At 45.9% G+C, this 23,121-nt stretch overlaps 1 protein-coding gene across 1 annotated transcript; it reads left to right on the forward strand.

The window, feature by feature from the left end:
- Positions 1 to 2,096: 2,096 nt before the first annotated feature.
- On the forward strand, positions 2,097 to 21,483 carry HHIPL2 (HHIP like 2). The gene is made up of 9 exons (XM_006188185.2): positions 2,097 to 2,493; positions 4,956 to 5,608; positions 6,487 to 6,630; positions 6,868 to 7,199; positions 8,147 to 8,273; positions 13,481 to 13,626; positions 17,171 to 17,252; positions 19,826 to 19,908; positions 20,601 to 21,483. Exons 1-9 carry the CDS (start codon positions 2,173 to 2,175, stop codon positions 21,026 to 21,028), a joined length of 2,316 nt encoding a protein of 771 aa, XP_006188247.1. The 5' UTR covers positions 2,097 to 2,172; the 3' UTR covers positions 21,029 to 21,483.
- Positions 21,484 to 23,121: the final 1,638 nt, after the last annotated feature.

A 23,121-nucleotide genomic window follows, 5' to 3' on the forward strand; every position in this document is an offset into this window, starting at 1 on the left:
GGGTGGACGGTGACCTCTCAATTATGAGGCCTTGGTGCTGTGAATTCACTGGCTGAAGTTAGTCCAAGTGTGGCTCCTCCCGCCCAAGGCTTCCAGAGCAATGACATCATCTGACCTTTGCACAAACAACCCCGTGGAATCAGCATAGCCACGCGTGAATTACAGGTGTTGTACTGTATTTTAAAAAGTGACATTCACAAGGGTTTACCATATAGCTCAGTGAACTATGTATATGTGTGTGTGTGTGTGTATATATATATACTGAATCACTTCGCTGTACACCTGAAACTAACACAACATTGTAAATCAACTATACTTCAATTTAAAAAAAAAAGCAACGTTCAACAAGGTGTGATGTTGAACAGTGCCAACAGGAGAGCAGGCTGTGTTGGCAATCATTCTGGTTTCTCCTCTCGACTTCCCTCTCAGTTATAAAAATGTCTGTATTTTAGTGCTACTTTGGGCTTCCATAATCTAGAGCATGGTGAGCACAGACTTGGCTAGACTGAGGCTCAGTGTTGCTTCCTGGTGACAGTCTGGTAAAGGCTGTTGGTGGTGAGGGGAGAGCTGGGTGGGGAGCCCTCCTGGGAAGCCATCAGGACTGAGAAGAATCTCTGGCTTCGGCTGCATTTCAAAGGGCAGCTTTTGCAAGTATGGAAATTTCAGGGTGGAGAGAACCGTGGAAAATACCGAAAGGAAAGGGAGCTCAGGTACCGGATGTGCCCTGAGGGCCTGAGCCCCCCCCCCCCCCCCCCCCCCCCCCCCCCGCCCCGCGCGTGCCGCAGTTAGGGTTTGGGTTTGGGACCCTGTGAGTTTGGGATTTCCTGTCCTTCATCACTCATTCAAGAAATATTTATCAAAGGCCCATTATGTGCAAGGGGCATGTATAAGACAAAGCACATTCGAACAGATGCTAAGTGAGGAGGGGCGTCCCCAGGGTAGGCGTAGCTTTGGGAAAAATAAAGAACCCAGATGCTCTGTGCTTCCTGATGAAGCTGTCCCAAACAGCCTTGCTGACATCTTGTTTACACCAGGCCACACTCCCTCCCTTTCCTTTACCATCTTTTTTATTTTTCTGCCTTAGTTTTATTGAGTTACAGCACTGTATGACTCTAAGGTGTACAGCACAATGATTCGAGCTACATTCACCACGAAATGATTAGCACAGTAAGTTTAGTGATCATGAGATGAGAACTCTTAGGATTTACTTTCTTAACAACTTTCATATAGAATATGCTGCAGTGTTAATTATATTTATCATGTTGTACATTATATCCCTAGTACTTACTTATCTTGTAAGGAGGAAGTCTGTGCCTTTTGACCGCCTTCATCCAATTCCCCACTCAGCCACCTGTGGTAATCACAAGTCTGATCTCTTTTTCTATGACTTTGTTTTTCATGTATAATTGACATATAACACTGTGTTAGTTCCATTTACACAACAGTGATTCGAGATTTCCATACATTTCAAAATGATCGCCAGGATAAGTCTAGTTACTATTCACCATCTCCTCCTGATTTGTGAAACACCCTGTCTTTCTAACCCTCAGAATACACACCTTTTCGGATGGCAGGAATCGCACAGCCCCCCTTCCTCCACAGCCTCCCCTCTGTCTTCCCAGATCCACACCCGCGTCCCCCTGGTGCCATTCAGCACAGTGGAACCTGAAGGTGCTGGAACCTCACCTTTAGGTCTGCAGTCCGGGACTATATGATATGTGGTGTTCTCCTTGGAAGACTGGGCTGCTCAGCTTGTGAAGGGACTGTAAACAATGTGTGAATTTCCGGCCCCCATCCCCACCCCCACCCCACGCAGGAATCCTCTGCAGTTTGAATGAACCACAGCCTGTCTACTGTGGACATCACTGCCCCTTTCTGTCAGCAGCCATGCACCCCAGTAACTCAGCAGTCAGGGCAGGATTTGTGCCAGCTTCCTGTTTAGGGGATTGGAGGAGACGGGGACACCGTTCACTACTTTCACAAGAGACAGCTACCCAGCCCCCAGAAGGGACACGGCTCATAAACCACCTCCATGAATCTGGTGAGAGGAGGGAAGAGAAGGAGGGAAGGAAAAAGCAGCGGGGGAGGGAGGGAGGGAGAGAGGGAGGGCGCCAGCACAGAGCAGGAAGCCAACCTGAGCACACAGCCACTGCCGGAGTGCCCAGGGCCAAGATGCTCAGAAGGTCCATTCCTAGGAGTGGTGGGAGTCAGCGGGCCCCCTGGCTCCTTACCTCTTCTCGAATTTTCTACCTCTGCCTCACAGTCTTGTGGGGCCAGGTGGGCTTGCTGCAGGGACACCCCCAGTGCCTGGATTATGGACCCCCCTTCCGACCCCTCCTGCACCTGGAGTTTTGCTCTGACTATGAGTCCTTCGGCTGCTGTGACCAGCGTAAGGACCACCGCATCGCCGCCCGGTACTGGGACATCATGGAATACTTTGATCTGAAGGGCCATGAATTGTGTGGTGGTTACATTAAAGACATCCTTTGCCAGGTAGGCCTGAGCGTAATCCTGTGGGGAAGCGAAGGAACCAGCGGAGAAGAGTGCCTTCCAGTCCCAGCCATGGGGTGCTGGGCTGGCTGGCCTGGGTCCTCGGGGGAGGGCTCTTTGGGCGCCCAGCCCTTTAGGAGCTTGCCTGCTAGCTGCCTTGACCTGGCTTTGGGCTCTGCACGGGCATGCTGAGATGCAGTCTGGTTTCCAGAGCTCTCCCTCTGGGGTTGTATGGGCCCTGGTGCTTTCTCAGGCCCCGAAAGAATGAGACTGAGATACTTCATGGAGCTCTCTGGGCAGCTCTTGTCTGCATCCTCCCTGCAGGGCTCCGAGAGGGCACAGCACACACCTGTGGTGCTCACGGAGTGTGAGGAGGGAGTGGTGGCGTCTGCTGGGACGCAGTCCTAGACAAGGTCATTTGTGCCAGGGGGTCTCTGGTGTGATGGTGGGGGCTTTCCAGACCTGGACTAGGAGAGCTTCAAGCTGCTGACTGGCAGTGACTCAGAGGTTCTGCTTCTCTTGGCTTTCCAGCCACCAAAACCCACACCCCTGGCAGACATCACCTCAGTGGGGCTCAGCCTTAACCCATGCCGGATGCAGGCTGCACACACTGACTTTGTGGGAAGAGGGGTTCGGGGATGCAGCACTGGAGAATGGATGAAAGAGGTTGCCGTGAGGAGAGGTGCTCTAGTGATGTGTTGGGGGAGAGACACAGCAAATCCAGGCAGACCTTTGATCTGAGACCCTCCTGGGCATGTCAGTGCAGTTACTTGGCTCTCCTGCTGGCACGATTCCTGAGCCAACTGGCCACCCCAACTTCCTGTGCAGGGAACAGAACAGAGCCAGGCACAGAGCCTGGCACACAGGTGGCTGGCCACCTGGGAGGCATTGCCCCAGGCTGTCCTCTCTCACCTCGGGCACCACCCCTTGGCTGTTTCCTGGAGAATTAACTCTGGGATAACCATTTGGGCAGAAGCTGGGCTCTTAGGAGCAACACTGAGACTCAATTTCTGAGAGAGCCCCTGATAAAAATGTCTCCTCCCTCCCCCCTACCTCCCCCTCCCTATTGGGTGATGTTTCAGAAAGCCAAATTCAGCAGCTCTCCCATTTCAGGGATTTCAGAAAACAGAATAACCTACACATGTCTATTTATTAAAATTCACAATTTAAACTTCTTTGCCCACTTTCGTCCCCCGTTGTGTGTTCCCACTGATGACTCTGCAGGCAGCTACTATGACCCCCATTTTACTGATAAGGAATCAGGAGAATTTTTGTCTCCTGTCTGTCTTCTTTCCACTCCCCAGGAGTGAACAGGTCAGTCAGGTGAGACTCAGAGCAGTTCATCTGGCTTCTTGTCTGCAGCTCTGACAAGTATCCTAAACTGAAACAGACAACCCAGAGAGAAACGCTGCGAATCCCCAGGCTCTTTCCTCCCCTCTTCCTGATATCCAAGAGCTTGCTCTGCAGCCTGCAGTCAGGGTTGAAATAAGAGAGAAGGGGGACCTCAAATACATCTGAGAATTGCTGCTGGTCCCTCTGTGAAGTGATGAGAGACAGAGGTGAAGGAGATGTTCTCCAGGGCCGGCGGCTGCTGGGGGAGCTGTCAGTGATCAGAAGTTGGTTCAGCGGACACTGCTCAATTCCACGGCCCCAAACTATAGCCTTTAAACTGGCCTGTCTTACTTTCCTCGTCTCAGTTGCCTCTGTCTTTCATCACCACTCAGAGTTGGATGGCTTCCCACAATATCCTATTTTCCTCCTAGAAAATGTAGTTTAGGGAAGCCCAAGTAGCAGATACGCCTTTGGTTCACAGTCCTTGTATGTCTGTAAAGAGGAGTCGTACAGACCATGAGCCACGATTCAGATTTGTGCAGCTCCCAGCATGGTGCTCTGTATATATGAAACACTTCAATGCCTTTAATAAATAAGGGAAGGTACGACTAGATGCCCGATCTCTGGGAGGAGTACCCTTGCATATTCATTTTGAGCATACTATTTTTAAATTATAAAATATTTTGAACCTATGGAAAAGCACGGAAAATTAAATAATTAACACCACGTAGCCAACATTGAGATTCAATAAATGTAAAACTCTTGCCTCGCTGCTTCAGATTTGCATAAAGAAGTAAAATCTTACAGATACAGCATTTATGATAAAAGATGGAGACATCTGGTATTCTCTTTTTTAAAAAAGTTATCATTTCATAAAACTTTATATGACAAAAACTAAGTTAAAGTGCTAGAGGTAGTGTAGTGCATATGAGAGTTTTTTTTTTTTCCCTTTCTGCCTTTTAGGAGCATGAACTGGGTAGAAAATTTGAGTCCAGAGAATAGCGTTACCAGTAGTTGGTAATAGAGGTTCTGATTCTTTCCCAGACCGTTTTCCCTTCTGTTTGCTCAACAACTGGGGCCAGCCCCACCGCGGCCAGCCTGAAAGCCAGGCTGAGCTGCTGCTGCTTTTCTAGGAGTGCTCGCCCTACGCAGCCCACCTCTACGATGCTGAGAACCCGCAGACGCCACTCCGGAACCTTCCCGGCCTCTGCTCTGACTACTGCTCTGCGTTCCACTCCAGCTGCCACTCTGCCATCTCCCTGCTGACCAATGACCACCGCCTCCAGAAACCCCACCAAAAGGATGGTGCGCACTTCTGCCACCTCCTCAACCTTCCTGACAAAGACTACTGCTTCCCTAAAGTCCTGAGGAGTGACCATCTCAACCGCAACCTGGGGGTGGTGGCCGAGGACCATCGGGGCTGCCTGCAGCTCTGCCTGACTGAGGTGGCCAATGGGCTGAGGAACCCGGTCTCCATGGTCCACGCAGGGGATGGCACCCATCGCTTCTTCGTGGCCGAGCAGATTGGGGTGGTGTGGGTCTATCTGCCTGATAGGAGTCGCCTGGAACAACCCTTCTTGGACCTCAAGAGCATCGTGCTGACCACGCCATGGGTTGGGGATGAGAGAGGCTTCCTGGGGTTGGCGTTTCACCCCAAATTCCGCCGCAACCGCAAGTTCTATATTTATTATTCATGCCTGGGCAAGAAGAGGGTAGAAAAGATCCGGATTAGTGAGATGAAGGTTTCTCGGGCTGATCCCAACAAAGCTGATCCCAAGTCAGAGAGGTGAGGCACATCTGTGAGAATCTGCTGCTGTGAACCATGTTCCAAAAGAATGCCAGTCAGTCCCCTGAGATGACATTGAGGAACTTTCCTGGTTTTAGAGCCACCAGCTTATAATGCTGACAAAGGAGTCATTGCTGATTGATGAGGTTAACCTGAGTTTGACTCTGGGTCCATGGTCTTCATAGGGTAGAGCCATCCACCTTACAGTTACTGGAGCCATGCTTTCTTGATTTAATAGAGGGTGAGCAAGGGCCAGCAGCCATGAGTTTGAGAAATTACTTTAGATAATATCGATATATTAAATATAACAGCAACACCTGGTTATCGTGTGGCCGTTGGATCCCAGGCCCTTTACCTTTCTCATGGGAGTTCTCATCCTCATGGGAAGCTATGATTCAAGGTCATAAAGCTACTCATGTGTGGTCAGATGAAGGGCTCAGTTCTAACTGACCCCAAGCTCATGCTCTTTTACTCTACCTTGCTGTCTTTTTCCCTTGTCCCTTCTGCCCCATCTCTCTCTCCCCACATAGTCAGGTTGGGGGGCTGAAAAGAGCATGAAGAAGCGATAGACTAACCCCTGCTAGGTTGCCCAACTGAGAGTTCTGGTAGAGCGGAGAATAAGGCCAAGCCCCAGAAAAGGAGGATGGTTACCCTGCTGTGTCTACAGCTCATGAAGTCATGATACGAAAGAAAAATGACCCATGAAGGAGTCATTATAGGAAGCAAGGGGTGGCCCAGAGCCCCTGTGCTACCTGCTTTGTGATCCTTGGAAACTCCGAAGCAGGTCTTGGCGGGCTCACACCATCCAGCCGTTTCTGGATGTCTCAGGAGGATGCTGTTCCAGCTTGCATCAAAGCATGGTTTCTCTTTCCTTCCAGGGTCATCTTGGAGATAGAAGAACCAGCCTCAAATCACAATGGTGGACAACTTCTTTTTGGCCTGGATGGTTACATGTACATATTCACTGGGGATGGGGGACAGACTGGGGATCCCTTTGGCAAGTTTGGAAACGCTCAGAACAAGTAAGCTAGAATGATTATTATAAAAAAACAAACAAACAAACAAAAGACAAGTGTTGGCAGGATGTGGAGAAATTTGAACCTTTGTATACTGTTGGTGGGAATGCAAAATCTAGAGAGCAGCTGCTAAGGAAGACACTGGAGAGTCTTCAAAATATTAGAAATAGAACTAGCATAGATCCAGCAATCCCACATCCGAGGACTTATCCTGTGCCTGTGTCTTGGCCTTCTTCCTTTCAGGAGTTCCCTGCTGGGAAAAGTGTTAAGGATCGATGTGGATGGGGCAAGCTCAGGTGGCAGGCGGTATCGAATTCCCCTGGACAATCCGTTTGTTTCTGAGCCAGGGGCCCATCCCGCCATCTACGCCTACGGGATCAGAAACATGTGGCGCTGTGCCGTGGACCGAGGGGACCCCACCACGCGTCAGGGCCGAGGCCGGATGTTCTGTGGGGATGTGGGACAGAACCGGTTCGAAGAAGTTGACATCATTGTTAAAGGCGGGAACTACGGCTGGAGGGCAAAGGAAGGGTTTGAATGTTATGACAAAAAACTTTGTCACAACGCCTCCTTGGGTAAGTGAGAAGCCTGATTTCTTGGATGAGTTGAGTGAGTTGCAGGTGGAGATTGGGACTGTCTTGCCCAGTGGGTCATTATAGTGCCTTTAAACATTTTTTTTATTATTACTATTATGTTTTAATGGAGGTACTGGGAATTGAGCCCAGGACCCTGTGCATGCTAAGCATGTGCTCTACCACTGAGCTATCCCCCCATCCCCTGTTACAGTGCCTTTGTTTGTGTCCTGTGGGACAGGGTGGTCCTCCAGCCACTGGCGCCTGAAACGCCTTGGGCAGTGCTCGCTAACCTAGTAAATGTGGATCGTGGGTGGACTGGGGGAGTGTACTGACCTAGGAATCTATATTTTATCTAAGTTACTCATGTGATTTTCAGGCACACAATTTTGAACCAATGGCAGAAGAAAATAGGTGGCTGTATGTTTTTACTTATTTCCCATTTGGGATGGCCCACTGAAAATTCCACACACAGTCAAGTAACAGTACAACCCCTAAGCATCAATACTCAAGGTGTGCTTTAGAAACTCCCTTTGGCTTAAAATTCCATTTTTCTGACTTTATCACCACTGCTTAGTCTTTTTTGTCCTCTAAGTTGTGGAGCCGTCTTCCAGACCTTCCAAACACTCCAAATCCTTAAGCCTGAGTATTGGCCGTATCAACCCAGGGGAAAAAATTTAGGTGTGTGGATTTCCAGGTCACTGCCTCACAGACGGGGGAATCTGAGGCTTCCTCTCTGCCTGCAGAAGCCAGTCGAGTGGGAAATTCACAAATCTCAAGGCTGGTCTGTTGGGAAAAATAAACATGATTCACGTGGCTGCCTGTCCTCCCAAAGACCAAGAGATGAAATGTCCTCCACTCAATCAGGCAACTACATTAAAAACCCCCCTCCTTCCTCTTTGAAGCTTCCAGTTTTTATGCATAACACTCTTCCCCTTGTTCCCGGACAGATGACGTTCTGCCAATCTACGCTTATGGCCATGCAGTGGGGAAGTCAGTCACTGGAGGTTATGTCTACCGTGGATGTGAATCCCCAAACCTCAATGGCCTCTACATCTTTGGGGACTTCATGAGTGGGTAAGGAAGGACTGGTGTCCCGTCCCTCTTTTTTTAAACATTTTTACGGAAGTCTAAATTACATATGATGAAATGCAGCCTCTTAAGAGCATGGTTGGATAGTTTTACAAATGTTTATACTCATATTGCTACCAACCATGTCAAGATACAGGACATTTCCATCACTATAGAAGGTTCCTTCTTGCCTACTGCCTGTCAGTACCACCCCTCTCTCTCTATCAAACACACACACACACACTAGCCAGAGATAACTGTGCTCATCGCAGATTAGTTCTGGAATTTCACACAAACAGAATTATATAGTGTGTGCTCTTTTTTTGTATATGCTTCTTTCATTCAGTCATGTCTGGGAAATTCATCAATATTGTTGCAGGTATCAGTCGTTTGTCTTTTATTGCTTTGTAATATTCAGTTGCATGAATATACCACAGTTTGTCCATCTGTTTTCCTGTTGATGGTTGCTTTGGTTATCCCCAGTTTACTGTGAATAAAACTGCTACAAAGTTTTGTAGTTTTCAGTGTAAAGGTCTTGCACATCTAAGTATTTCATAGTGTCTGAACTCCTCATTAGATCTAGTGACTTTTTTTGACGATTCTATTGGATTTTCTATGTAGCAGATCATTTTGCTGTGAATGTAGGTATTTTAATTTTTTCTTTTCCTGAATTGGAAGCTTTCTGTTACTATTTTATTGACTTGTTTCTTCAGTACAGTGTTGGACAGAAGCGGTGGGGAGCGTTCAGTTTTTCACCAATGAGTATGAGATCAGCTGTTGGTGTTTTTGTACACGCCCTTCATCAGACTGAGGATGTTTCCTTCAATTCCTAGCTTGCTGAGAGTTTGCATTAGGTATGGCTGTTGTGTTTTGTCATATACATCTTTGCGTCTAGTAAGAGAATCATGACTTTTTCATTTTTAGTTTGTCAATATGGTGAATTGCAGTGACTTTTTTTTTTAAATCACGGAAGCAATCTTGTATTCTTAGGATAAACACCACTGGGTCATGTTGTGTTTGATTAACATACTGTTTTATTGTTGAATTCGATTTGCTAACATGTTTGGAATTTTTGGATCTATGCTCATGAAGAAATAGTGAGCTGTAGTGTTTCTTTCTTGTAATATCTTTATCAGACTTTGGCATCAAATTAACGCAAGTTTTGCAAGGTGAGTTGAAGAGTATTTCCTTCTCTTTAATTATCTGGACTAGTTTCAGTAAAGTGTGTGTTTCTTTCTTCCAAGTGGAGCCATCAAGGCCTGAAGCTTTCTTACAGACAACATATAGTTGAGTTTTATTTTTTGATCCATTCTAATAATCTCTGTCTTTTAATTGGTACATTTATACCATTGACATTCAAAGTGATTATTGACAGAGTTTGATTAATATCTGCCATATTCATTTGTGTTTTCTGTTTGTTGACCTTGTTCTTTGTTCCTGTTTTTCCTTCCACTCTTTCTCCTCCTTTTGCAGATTTAACTGAACATTGCATATGATTCCATTTTCTCTCCTTCCTTAGCATATCAGTTATACTATTTTTTAACAGCATTTTTTTAATGGTTGCCTTAGAATCTGCAATATATATTTACAACTAACGTAAGTCCACTTTCAAGTAACGTTATACCATTTCATGGGTAGTGTGGGTCTTAAAATAATCTTCCTTCTTTCCTCTTGTCCCTCTTATCACTGTTGTCATTTATTTCACTTATAAATCATACATAAATATATAATATATTATGTATATGATCATATATAGTATATACTATAATACTATTATTTTATTATATACATGAGCATACATAATCAAATACATTGTTGCTATTAGTATATTGAACACACTGTTATCTGTTAGATCAATGAAGAATAAGAAAAATAAATGTTTTGATTTTACCTTCACTTATTCCTTCCTTAATGCCCTTCCTTTCTTTATATAGATTTGAGTTTCTGACCTATATCATTTTTCTTCTCTCTGAAGAACTTCTTTTAACATTTCTGGCAAGGCAGAGCTACTGGTAACAGATACCTTCAACTTTTGTTTGTCTGAGGAAGTCTTTATTTCTCCTTCAGTTTTGAAGTATAATTTCACCAGGCAGAGGATTCTAGGTTGGTGGCATTTTTCTCTCAACACTTTAAATCTTTCACTGCACGCTCTTCTTGCTTGCATGGTTTCTGAGAAGTTTAACGTAATTTTTATCTTTGCTCCTCTGTAGGTAAGGTTTTTTCCCTCTGTCTTCTTTTGAGGTTTTTTTCCCTTTATTTTTGATTTCTTGTATTTTGAATATGATATGCCTACTTGTAGTTTTAAAGCATTTATCCTGCTTGGTGTCCTCTGAGCTTCCTAGATATGGGGTTTGGTATCTGACATTAATTAGGGGACATTCTCAATAATCGTTGTTTAAAATATTTCTTCTGTTCCTTTCTCTCTTCTCCTTTTGATATTCCTGTTATGCTTATGTTACACCTTTTATAGTTGTCTCACTTTTCTTGGATATTTTGTTCTTTTTCAGTCTTTTTACTCTTTGCTTTTTAGTTTTGGAGGTTTCTGTTGAGATATTCTCAAGCTTAGAGATTCTTTCTTCAGCCACGTCCAGTCTACTAATAAACCCGTCAAATGCATTCTTCCTTTATGTTACAATGTTTTTTGATCTCTGGCATTTCTTTTTGGTTCATTCTTAGACTTTCCATTTCTCTGCTTACATTGCCCATCTGTTCTTGGATGCTGTCTACTTTACCCATTAGAGCCCTTAGCATATTAATCATAATTGTTTTAGATATTTACTTATTTATTTATTATTTATTTATTTTAACGGAGGCGCTGGGGATTGAACCCAGGACCGCCTGCTTGCTAAGCATGTGCTCCACCACTGAGTTATACCCTGCCCCCATCATAGTCGTTTTAAATTACTAGTCCGATAATTCCAGCATCTCTGCCATGTCTGAGTCTGGCTGTGATACTTGCTCTGTCTTTTTGAACTATTTTTTTTTTTTTGCCTTTCAGTATGCCTTGCAATTTTTTTCCTGATTGCCAGATATGATGTACTGAGTAAAAGGAACTGCTGTAAATAGGTCTTCAGCAAAGCGGGCAATGAGGTGCTGGGGGAAGGGAATTGTCCTGGTTGTTTGATTAGGTCTCCGATTTTTACTGAGCCTGTGCCTCTGGACTAAGAATTTCATAAGTGTTGTCTGTTGTTCTACCCCCTCCAGGCACACTTAAGTGAGACAGGATGGCTAGAGAGTTAGCTACTTCCCTTCCCTCAAGTCTGTGAGGCTTCTGATAAAAATCCCAGCAGGTTAGTCTCTGCCTAAATCATTTCTCCTGAGGGCAGACATTTGTTAAGAAGAACAGAAAGCATATTTCAAAATGATTCCTTTCCCCCTCCCCCTGCTGGAAGCACAAGGGGATTTTTCCCTATTTACTGTTGGAAACTGGTCCAGCTCCTGGAGGTAAAAGTCACAAAAATGTGGGGATCCTCTGATGACGGGGCACCCCTGCAGTTTTTAACTCTCATACTTTCTCTCACTGAGCGTCTAGCAACTTGTTAATTGCGTGTTAGGTTTTCCAACCCTGGAGCTGATTCCTGCGAAGGTTTCTGCTTGTGGTTTTCTGTAAGTTGTGATTCTCTGCATCCTCCTGTTTTTCTCTCCAATTTAGGGGGTAGTGGTTTACCCTGAGACCTCATTTCTCTTACAGATCTAAGAAGAGTTGTTGATTTTTCAGTTTGTTCAGGCTTTTATTTATTGTTAGGATGGACTGATGACTTCCAAGCTTCTTACTTACTGGACCAGAAAACAGAAGTCCTCAAATTCAATTTCTTTAATAGATACAGCATATTTAGTTTCTTTCCTTCTTTTAAGGAATTCATCCAGTTCAGGTAAGTTTTCAAATGTATTGGCATAATGTTTCCTTATTATCCTTTTAACAATGTGGAAACTATAGTAATGGCACTTATCTTATTCCAAATATTGGTAATTTGTATCTTTGCTCTCTCTCTTTTTTTTTTCTCTGATCAGTCTGACTAGAGGTTTACCACATTTATCGATCTTTTCAAAAACCAGCTTTTGAGTTCATTGATTTTTGTCCTATTATTTTCCTGTTTTCTATTTCACTAATTTATGCTCCTTTTCCTTCCTTCCTCTTGCTTTGAGTTTGATTTGATCTTCTATTTCTAGTTTCTCAAGATGGAAGCTGAGGGCATTGATCTGAGACCCACCATCTTTTCTAACAGATGTTTAGTGATATAAATCACCTCTCAAATACTGCTTTGACAATATCCCATACATTTTAATATATTTGTTTTCAGTTTCATTTGGTTAAAAAAGATTTTCTGATTCCTCTTTTCATTTCTTTGTCCCATGATTTATTTTGAAGTGTGTTATTTAGTTTCCAAATATCTGAAGGTTTCCAAACATTTCTTTTTGCTCTTGATCTCTAATTTAGTTTGATTATGGTCACAAAACATACTGCATATGATTTGGGAGATTATCCTGTAATAGCTGGGTGGGTCCTAAATGTACTCACAAGTGTCTTCAGAAGAAGGAGGTTTGAAGACAGCAGAGATAGAAGGTGATGACAGTGGAAGCAGTGGGAGAAAAGGCAGTGTGATGTAGGACCATGAGACAAGGAATGAGGAAGGACAGCATCCTGAAGCTGGGCTTCTCCCCCCCAAGCCACTGGTGGGAGCACAGCCCTGCCAATACCTTGATTTTGACCTAGTGGAACCCATTTTAGAATTTTGAGCCTCCAAAAGTCTAAGAGGATAAATGTGTGTGTTTTTTTTAAGCTACAAGTTGTGGTGATGTGTTACAGTGGCTGTAAAAATGAATACAGTTACTGTTCCTAATACTCATCATTCCTACGTATAGATGTATATCTCTTTCTGATTTCATTTTTATTCTGCTTGAATAACTGCCTTTAACATTTTTTGAAAAATGGGTCTAGTGGTGATGATTCTTTCTACTTTTGCATCTTTATTTTCCCTTCATTTTTGAAAGATACTTTTGCTGGGTATAGGAGTCTATGTTGACATATTCTTTCTTTAACTCTTTAAAAATGTCCACTATCAGAAATTCTGCTTTGCAAGAAGATAGTTATGGATCTCCTATGGGAGACTCAGTTATCAGTGCTCAATGATTCCCTGATTCTAGGAGTAAAAAAATACCTTGCAGGGTGGCAATATGGATTCCTAAAATATAAGGTTTTATTTTTCATCTAGTCGACTTATGGCTTTGCAGGAAGATAGAAGAACCAAGAAGTGGAAGAAACAGGACATTTGCCTGGGCAGCCCTGAGTCCTGTGCCTTCCCAGGGCTAATTAGCACATACAGCAAGTTTATCATCTCCTTTGCTGAAGATGAAGCAGGTAACAGTTGTACAAGGTTATTCTATTTCTGCCTACAGGAACTTAGATAATCATGGGCATTGTGAACTGCACGTTTATTATAGTAATTACTATTATTACTATTGTTGTTGTTATTATTGTTATTTAAATAGCAACTACCACTTCTCCTATTTTCACTGTCATTTTATAATGTTCTGGATACTGTTCTAAGCACTTTATATTTATTTTTTGTCCTTTTACTACTCACAACACCCCCATGATGTAATTATTATGCTTGTTTCACCAAGGGGGAAACAGATTGACTGTGCCAACTACTTACCTCCTCTTGGTTGAGCTGCACACCTCACTGTGCAGGACAGACCAAGGTCTAACACTTCGGTATTTTCAGCCCTTTGACTGTGAAGGAGGTGCATGTGTTCCTTCCTCCCTGATTTTATTCTAATCTGCAATTATACGAATGTGAACAGGGCCAACAGTGGGGCAGACAGTGGCTATTCATCATACTGATGTTGCCTGGGAGAAAGGAGCTCTGATGGCCAGCCACCGGCTGGGCTGGGCTCTTTCCGGATGCTGCCAAGAGTTTGTTAGGCAACTTCTGTGAATGAACAAGGGAGAATTTCTTTCTGGAGAGATTTGAGAAAAGGGTAGACAGCTAGGTAGGAGGCTATTCACTAGAGAGATTAGGTGTATGTTAAGAGCATCAGCAAAGCAAGACGTGTGCACATATAGGGTGGTGGGGGGGAGGAAGGGAGAGACAGAGGGAGAGGGGCTCAGCTTTAATAAATAACCTCAGATTTTGTAATCAGAAAATGAAGTTTTGATTTCAGCTTGATGTAAGTTCTGTTTCATTCTGGGAGTTAAAATTTTATTTTGTTTTATGTAAGTGGCGACAGGGCCTGCGTTCTTTCTAGTTTTTGGCACTGCGTCTAGCCATGCTTGGAGGCAAGCAGGAGAACAGAATGATCTCGTAGGGGTCCCTCCCAGACAGTGGATGCTCTGCAAGTGGACGCCAGAGCCTTGAAGGTTTCTTCAGTGTTTGGTTTGTTTCCACTCTGAGCCACGGGTCCCTGTACAGGAGATTCATTGGAGTGGGACATAAAGAAAGTCAGTCAGTGGAGTCTCTCCTCTCAGGTAGCTATGAATAGATAGTTTGAGATGAATATTTTACAGGAGCAGAAGATATTTTGGAAAATTCAAGCTGTAAGTTCCAAATTGGAAGTCCAAACATACAAAAAAGGAGAGAAACCACAGGCCGTGGTGGGGCCTCTCCCCTGCTGGAGCCCCAAGGAGGCTGGAGCCCCCTAGGAGCAGCCTGTGCAGGGATCCCAGGATGCCACAGGACCCCAGCTTTTGGTGGTTCGGTTTGTTGTGCTGGTAGAAGTCTCACAGGAGAAAACAGGCAGCTTTTGAATACCACTCAGTACGTCTGGCAAACGAAGTGTCCTTGGCTGAATTTTATCGAGTGGACTTGCCAAGGTGTTCCCAAGCCAGACCCTGCCCAAGGGCAGCCCTAAAGCCAGGGAGGCTGTTCCCAGGGCAGATTGCTTTCTTCCAGAGTTGCTTGTTTGTGTGTTTTGGCACAGAGTGATTCAGATTTTCTGCATGTGGCATGGTCCTTCCCATTACAGGCGTATTTAGAAGTGAGTATTATTTCATGATTTTTACCATCAGTCACCAGTGTTAGACAAGTCATTGTAGTTGCTCCAGAGCTCTGCCTCCACTGTTACTATTTATTTCCCGAGTTCTCCTAGCTAGCAACTGGCACGAATACACAAGTGAGCAAACAAACGAGCGAGCAGCGGGCGTGGGGCTGCCCGCGGCTGGGTTCCGATGGGTGCGGTTTCTGAATGTCAGCCACTGAGGCACATTCTCGAGGGGGCTTGCTGAGGTCAGAGCGCTTGCAGGAAGTTCATGTTGCCTGCATTTTGCTTTACATGGCATATTATAATATTTTGGTGTTTTGTTTTTTTTTTTTGCCCTAAAATATATTTGTAAAATGTCAGTTGGTCATTACTGATGAAATTTACTTAAGGCATTGTCTTCTAAAAATACAGTGGGAAGTCTAAGGCATGGTTAAGACTTATAATTTACACAAACTCTAGTCATATATAGGGAATAGGCAGCAAGGCAGGGTCTCCAATTCTCCTTAGACCGGAAATTATTTGCATGGTTTGGAGGAACCCCTGCCTCCGGGCGCCTTGTGTCCTGACACAGGGCAGATACTTGGTAGACACCTCGCTTATCGAATGTCAGCATCACCCCGGATGGTGCATGGGATTTGTAATCAGAGGGGCAAACTGGCTCTAAGGGAAGGGTTTGTCCTAACTCCTCAGACCCCCTTACGAGGGGAAGATTCTGGTCTGTCAGCACACAGAACCAGTCAGTTAGGCACTGTTACCTGTGTAGGGGCCTCTGCGAGGAATATCAGTCTTACACTCAGCAGGAGATAAACTTTGGTCACTGTTCTCCATGAATTTAAGTAGCTCAGGGCTGTCTAAAGCTCTAGGCTTTTCCAATTTGCAACTCAGTAAGACGTTTCCTTCCATAATGTTGAGACAGCGCGTGTGTCAAGCACGCAACAGCAAGTGGATTCAGTTCAGCAAGACGGCACAGGCACGAATGTCGTGCCAGGCTCCCCAAACTGTCACCGCACCGGCCCTTGGGGAGCAGACAGACAGGAAGGTACGAGGAGCTGCTGGCTAGCGAACACTTCCTGATTTAACCCCTAATAATCACGGGAGGGGTTATTACCCCTGTTCTACAAATGACTAAATAACAAGAGGGCCTCCCAGGGGGAGAGGTTGCCCAGGACAACACTGAGGGGAACTGGTGTTATCAGAAGTCGAACTCAGATTTACCCAACTGAAGTTGGGCTGCAAACCCAATCCTGCACTGTCCTCACCGGGAACTGTGAAACGAGGTGGAATGAGGTACTTTCTGGGAGAAAGGGATGGCGTTTAGGAAACAGGAGCCCCTTGTAAAGATGATGAAGGAGACAGCGGGAGGAGGCTATTTCTGCGGGGTGTGAGATGGCACGGGGGGCTTTGGGGAGTGGGGGAATGGTCACGGGAGATAAGGGACCAAGGACTGGGGAAGGTGGAGCTGGAGGAAAAGAGTGAGGTGGGGCGAGGAGGGGGAACTAACGGATTAATGAAGGGGAATGTCAGGTGTCTGATAAGTGGTCCTCAGCCTGGAAATCACCTATTTCTGCCTTCACAGAGAATCCATATCAGTGGTGAGGAGGTGGGGGCCGGGGAGATGGAGACTCACTGAGGTGAAGTGTCTGAAAGCAAAGAGATGACCAAGGGGATGAGAAGCTCTCTGGCTCAGGGAACACGAGCACACAGGTGCCTCTGCTGGGTGACACCCCGAGCTGGTCTGGAGGCTGAGATGGACGTTTTCCTCGGGGGGCTCACAGATCTAGCTGCCAGTCAGGATGCTGGGGTCCCCTTCCTGGGGCTCACGCATTTCGGGGCCACACCCCCTGATGATGATCTCCTGTGCGTCCAGAGGTCCCGGCCCGGCCTCGGGTCCTGTCCTTGATGGCCTGCTCTTGTTTTCTCAGGGGAGCTCTACTTCCTGGCCACCTCCTACCCAAGTGCCTACACACCGCGTGGATCCATTTACAAGTTTGTTGACCCGTCAAGGTGAGATCTGGGCTCTTTTTCTTTCCAGGTGTTTTGTATTAGTCCTTATCTCCACGGCAGATCAGAACAACAATCCTTACTCCTCAAGAATTACCAGAAATGAACAGGGAAGCAAATCTTTGCTTTAGATGCAAAGCAGGTTGGGCAAACAAATGTGTAGGACAATGCGTCTACAGGAACTATGGAATATCTGGGAAACGGTCTCTTTGTGGTTGGAAATGAGGATCTTGAGCCTTTTCGGGATGACTAGCCTAGACCTGTGGCTCCTGTTTTGTTTCTGTTTTTTAAATATGCTTCTGGAAACGTCTCTCTTGGATCATCTGACAGTGGGTGTACACTTCCTGAGTAAATATTGCTGCCCTAACCTGGATTGGTCTTTGGCAAATACAGTTGGCCTCCGTATCTGTGGGTTCCACATCCCAACTAGCCGTGGATCGAAAAAAAAAAATCCCAGAAAGTTACAAAAAGCAAACCTTGAATTTGCCATGCCCCAGCAACTATTTATGTAATATTTACATTGTATTTACAACTATTTATATAACATTTACATTTCTTTATAATTATTTACATAGCATCTGCACTGTGTTAGGTATTGTAAGTACTCTAGAGATGGTTTAAAGTCTATGGAGGATGTGTGTAGGTTATTTGCAGATACTATACCATTTTATATAAGGGACCTGAGCATCTGTAGGTTTTGGTACCTATGGGGTCCTGGAACCAATCCTGGGCAGACACCGAGGCACAACCGTATCTTAAACTGTCAAGTTTCTCAGTGTCTCCACCTGATCCCGTCTGGAATTCAGCAGCAGTGTTTACTCACTTGGTGGACTCTGTGATGTTTACCTCTGCTTCTCCACCAACCTCTCTCTCAGAGAGACTAACCAACTCATCGGGCGGAAGCCACACTACGGCTCCCTGTCGTGAGGTTGTCACGGGTGTGTCCGTACCTGTCCCTGGTGGGGGTGTTGCAGTGTATCCATCCTGAGAGCTCTGGGAAGTGTGCTGGATTGATCTCAGGATTCTTACCCAAAGCAGGAAAGTCTCCCCACGAATCAGCTTGAAGACAGACCACAGAGAAAGGCTTCCTTGTGAGGCTTTGTTGCCATCTTTTGAGAGGACGCTTGGCAAATAGGTTCAGTTGCTGGTGAGGGCTCAAAGGCCCAGCATGGCTTAGCTCCACTTGGCAACAGGGCTCAGTTCAGGTGCTCTCAGAAGTTCCCAGAAGAGGCTCAGTCCCGGAGGCTATGCCTATGGGCTCTCCTGATGGAGTGCAGTGTTGCCAAGGGGTGAATTAGGTACTGAGCTGTCTCCAGGCCTGAGTCTGCTCCATGCAGATCTCCTGTGCTTGGGGGACAGAGCAAACCCAGGGTCTTTAAAGTGCTTCAGGTGGCTGACAATGCCTGGATGGGGAGCTCTGCCCTTTCCACCAACAGGTTTCCTGTGTGAATCCCTTTTTCTTTCCTTTGACAGTTTCCTGATTCAGTTGGGGGATAATTTAGGTCCCCTCCGTCATAAGAGCAGCGTGAGAGGTCAGTCATAAAGCAACTGTAAAGGCTGTCCCACACTGAAGACATCCTTACTCATTAACCTTTCTCTCGGCTGACATCGGTCGGGTCATTACTGTGTCCCAGGCAATGTGACTTATTTATAAAGCATCAGTACAGTGCCTCAGCACTACTGAAGTGTTTGTTAAATAAATACAATTATCATTATTTTTTCCCACCTGGGGTGGGGGTGATGGCAATGAGAGACAGAATTGGAGCAAGACAGAGAAGGCGGCAGTGGGACTGGCTGGAAAGTTCCATCTCTGCTCTGAATAACAGGAGTGCTCCTAGTCTGCAAGGTCCCTTTTATTTCAGAAGATGCACCCTGGGGACAGCAGTTTAAGAATCATAATACTAGGAGGCAGAGGGGCTGGCATTACCTAAGGGACTGTACCATGAGTTTTAAAGGAGATTTTATGTAAAGGGAATCACCACCACCATCAGAAACAGAGGCAGAATCATCACCATCATCATCCTCATCCTCCTCATCCTCATCCTCCTTCTCATCCTCCTCAGCACCATCATCCTCATCCTCAGCACCATCATCATCTACAGAGCATCTGTTACGTGCTGAGCACTGCTCCAAGTGTTTTTAAAATCTCATTTAAAGAAATTTAAAAAGTTATATATCAATCACTGATGGTGTGCCAAGTGCACAGTTCTCATTTCATCTTCTCCATCTCCCTGAAAGGATGGCTACGATTAATTTTCCTATTTTATAGATGTGGAAATTGAAACTCAGCAAGGTTTACTTGTCCATGGTCCCCAGGATCTGAACTCTATTCTCTCTGTCACCACGCCCATGCCCCAATCCTCTCACTGCGCTGTCCCCTAAGGGCGTGTGGTGTCCCTGTGATGTCCATGTCCTTTATTCTCTCCATTTGAGCAGATTTCCCACTACATCTCTCCCATCCCTATGGGTCAGGGAGGGCTGAACCCAGTTCTTGTGAATGTTTGCCTTCTGGTGACCTTGACTTCCTGGTCCCATCTTCAGAGTCTTGTGTCCTCACTTTTTCTGTCTGTTTTCAGGCGAGCACCTCCAGGCAAGTGCAAATACAAGCCAGTGCCAGTGAAAACCAAGAGTAAACGGGTCCAGTTCAGGCCACTCGCCAGTGAGTCCCTCTTTGTCTCAGGCTCAGGGCTCGGCATCAAGGTGTCAGCACAGCGCCCTCTGCAAACAGCTGCAGTCCCGGGCTGGGAGGTCTTATTTTCTCACTGGAGGCTTAGCCCCTGGATGAGGACTGTGACCTGTGGCTTAGTCTCCTCTGTGTACCAGAGTGAGAGGGGGCAGCGCCTGCTGCCCTCCATTCATTCACTCAGTCGGTCATGTATCCATTCATTTGTTTAGTACTTACTTTGTGGCAGTCTCTGTGCTAACCCCTGGGGATACGGCAGTGAACCCTACCTGCAGGAGGTCAGAATCAAACGAGAGGTGGGGCATGCAGTGGAAGCAAGTGAAGAAATGAGTACAGCACTGAGGCTCTGGCTGGAAGGATGTCCACGGAGCTGAGAGCGGCCCCCGTGAGAGGACCTCCTCTCTGGGGAATGGCAGGGGGTCGGGGAAGACTTACAGAGTGGGGATACTGTCTTAAGGGAACTGTTCCAGAGCCACGTATCACTGGAGTGAGCCCAATAAAAAATTATTATTTTTAGATCAAGGCCAGTTAAGGGAATTAAAAACTATTATTTTCAAAAGAATTTATATTTAAGAACACTCAAGCAGTCATAGGTTTCCTGGGTGGCACTTGCCTTAGAGCTACTTTGCAGGACTTATATTTCTCCTAAATAAATGCTTGTTTCCCAGAGACAGCCTTGGACTTGCTGAAGGAGCAATCCTTGAAGGAAGCTGCGAGAAGATTTCCTGATAGGACTTTGGCTTCCAGGCCAGACCGGGCCTCATCTCGGAAAGGCCCCTCCAAGAAGCCGATTTCTGCCACAAGCGGCAGGAAGACGTTCCCGGGACCCAGGGCAAAGAAGGGAGCCAGAGTGTGGTCCCCGGGCCCGCAGGGGAAGCGGAGGAAGAGCCCGAAAGCGCCCCGTGGCAGAGGCAGCCCGTCCGCGAGGCGGGGGCGAGCGACCAGGAGTCTCCCCGCGCCTCTGCTGTCCGGGGGGCCGGTCAGGGGACGGGCTTGGGGACAGCCGCCTCGCCACGCGGAAGCTGCCGCTGCTGCACGGGACCTCAGACGTAGGAGAAGCTGGGGGCGCAGGTGGGGCCTGGCGCAGAGAGCCTGACTTAGGGCGCCGCGGTTGTCCTCTCCCGCTGAATCTTGCCATCTGAGCAGATGCTCCTTGTCCGCTTCTGCGGGGAGACCAAACCCCCAAGTTGCCAGGGCACCTGGCTAATCGTAGTCTGTAAGCCTGCTTGGAATCCCACCGCGTGCCTCTGCTTTGTAAATGCCTGTGACCCAAGGTAATGATCCGCACTTGCTCAAACGAACAGATACCCTTTGATCTGCTTGATGGTTGTCTGGCATGAAAAAATCTGACTGCCCCACCAGCTTGCCCGAGAACTCTGAGAGGAGGCCTGCAGTGACAGCTTTCCAGGGAGAGCCCCTCTGAAATGGCCCTCTCATTTGCCCTCACTGAAGCTCAGAGTGTGAGTGAGGGCAGGTCCTGTTCTGGACCTCCAGTGCCTACTTTTCTGCCTTGGCAAATAGCATAATAAACATGACTACGTTTTGCATACCTGTTACGTGCTAGTTTATGCACATCATCTGAAACCTCAAAACCTTGCTTCTTGTGTGTTGGGGTATAACCTCTGGTGCAGATGAGGAACGTGAGGCTTGCTGAGGTTAAGTGACTTGCCCTAGACCTCAGCAGTGAGGGAACAGGAAATTGTTCAGCTGGACTTGAACCAGTGCCCCTGTCAACCTCCTGTGAACTTGCCTCCCCGGAGGGCCCCCAGTGAGGGTTGGTGGCTTTTAACCAGGTATTTGAGGAATGAAAGAGCTAAGAAAGGAAATGATCTCCGTCTTCAAGAAGTTCTCCAAATTCTGCAAAGCATCCAGAACATTATTGGCAATTTGACTTCAGCAGAACAGAGACAAAAATGCCAGGGTTGCTAAGGACTTTTGGAGGTGACGTGGTCCCTGCTTTAGCTGGGGTAGGGCATACTCTGGGCAGATTACTTTCACTTCCAAAGACGCAGATACCATTTTTTTTTCCTTTAGGAATCTCCATTTGCAGGGTAGCCTAACCTAACGTGGCTGAAGTACACCAAGACTCTCTTTGATTCTTTTCCTCTTGTTTTGTCTTTATTAAAGACACAAAACAGTGGTCTTCATTTTCTGAAGATCATCTTTAGATCATCTCTTAGCCATCTTCCTTGCCCCGTCTCATGCTTTTGCTTTTATTTACTTTTGCCTGCCTTTGTCGCTCTTATGAACAGTCTTGTTGACAAAAAATTTGCACAACCTGAAAGTTATTTTGCAGACTAACTGAGGGCTGTAGCCTAGGTGGCAGCCTCTCAGATAGCTCTGAGGGGCTGTTCCAAAGAGTAAAGGAGGAGCCAGGATATATAGTAGTTTTTGATGGAAAACCAAACCAAACCATGGGGTTCAATTAATCAAAAGATTAACGTTAATCACAGAAAAAAGACATCTCAAGTTAAAGAACTTAGTGACTTTCTATATATGGGAAGATGCAAGAGTCTGGACTCATTGAAATTATTCCTTAGGTATGCATCTTAACCATCTAGGGCCAGTATCTTGTTTTTCTCCATCCTCAATTACCCTCATGGTGCACTGTCATGGCTAGCTGCCATGGCTGATGGCTTTATGGCCTCAACATTCTTTGTTTACTGAAATGGCAGGTGACATTCTTTGTCCACACTCTCTAGGATACCAATAAACTTCAGGGTCTGACCAACCTTGACATTTTACACTTTTAGTGTCTTCTCCGATGAAGACATCAACAGAAATGTGGGAGGACTTACAACTTGTATCATTTTGTTGAAAGATGACTGAAAATCCTGGGTCAGTTCAGGGAGGTTGAATCTGACCTCTGGAACAAATACATGAGCTCACTGCCTCATTTTTCCTGTACAACCTTTCTTCAAAGACGTGTGGCAAAGATAAGTTCTGGCCCTATTTGATGAATAGAGATGCAAACACCCTCAACAAAATATTAGCAAACTGAATCCAACAATACATAAAAAGGACCACACAACAAGATCAAGTTGGATTCATTCCAAGGTCATAATGACAGTTCAACATATGCAAATCAATGTGATACACTACATTAACTGCGCTCCTAGCAGCAAATACCAAGACCACCAACACAATACCCACCAAAAGTATGAGTGTGTTTTTCCAGATCTGAAATCT

Source organism: Camelus ferus, chromosome 23, assembly GCF_009834535.1.
Source record: "Camelus ferus isolate YT-003-E chromosome 23, BCGSAC_Cfer_1.0, whole genome shotgun sequence".
In the NCBI taxonomy this organism is placed as follows: domain Eukaryota; kingdom Metazoa; phylum Chordata; class Mammalia; order Artiodactyla; family Camelidae; genus Camelus; species Camelus ferus.

Excerpts from the sequence above, each read along its gene's own strand:
- HHIPL2 (XM_006188185.2), top strand. The coding sequence starts at position 2,173 with ATGCTCAGAAGGTCCATTCCTAGGAGTGGTGGGAGTCAGCGGGCCCCC. Across the intron at positions 7,200-8,146 it reads TTGTCACAACGCCTCCTTGG|ATGACGTTCTGCCAATCTAC; the intron begins GTAAGTGAGAAG and ends GTTCCCGGACAG. Across the intron at positions 17,253-19,825 it reads AAGTTTGTTGACCCGTCAAG|GCGAGCACCTCCAGGCAAGT; the intron begins GTGAGATCTGGG and ends GTCTGTTTTCAG.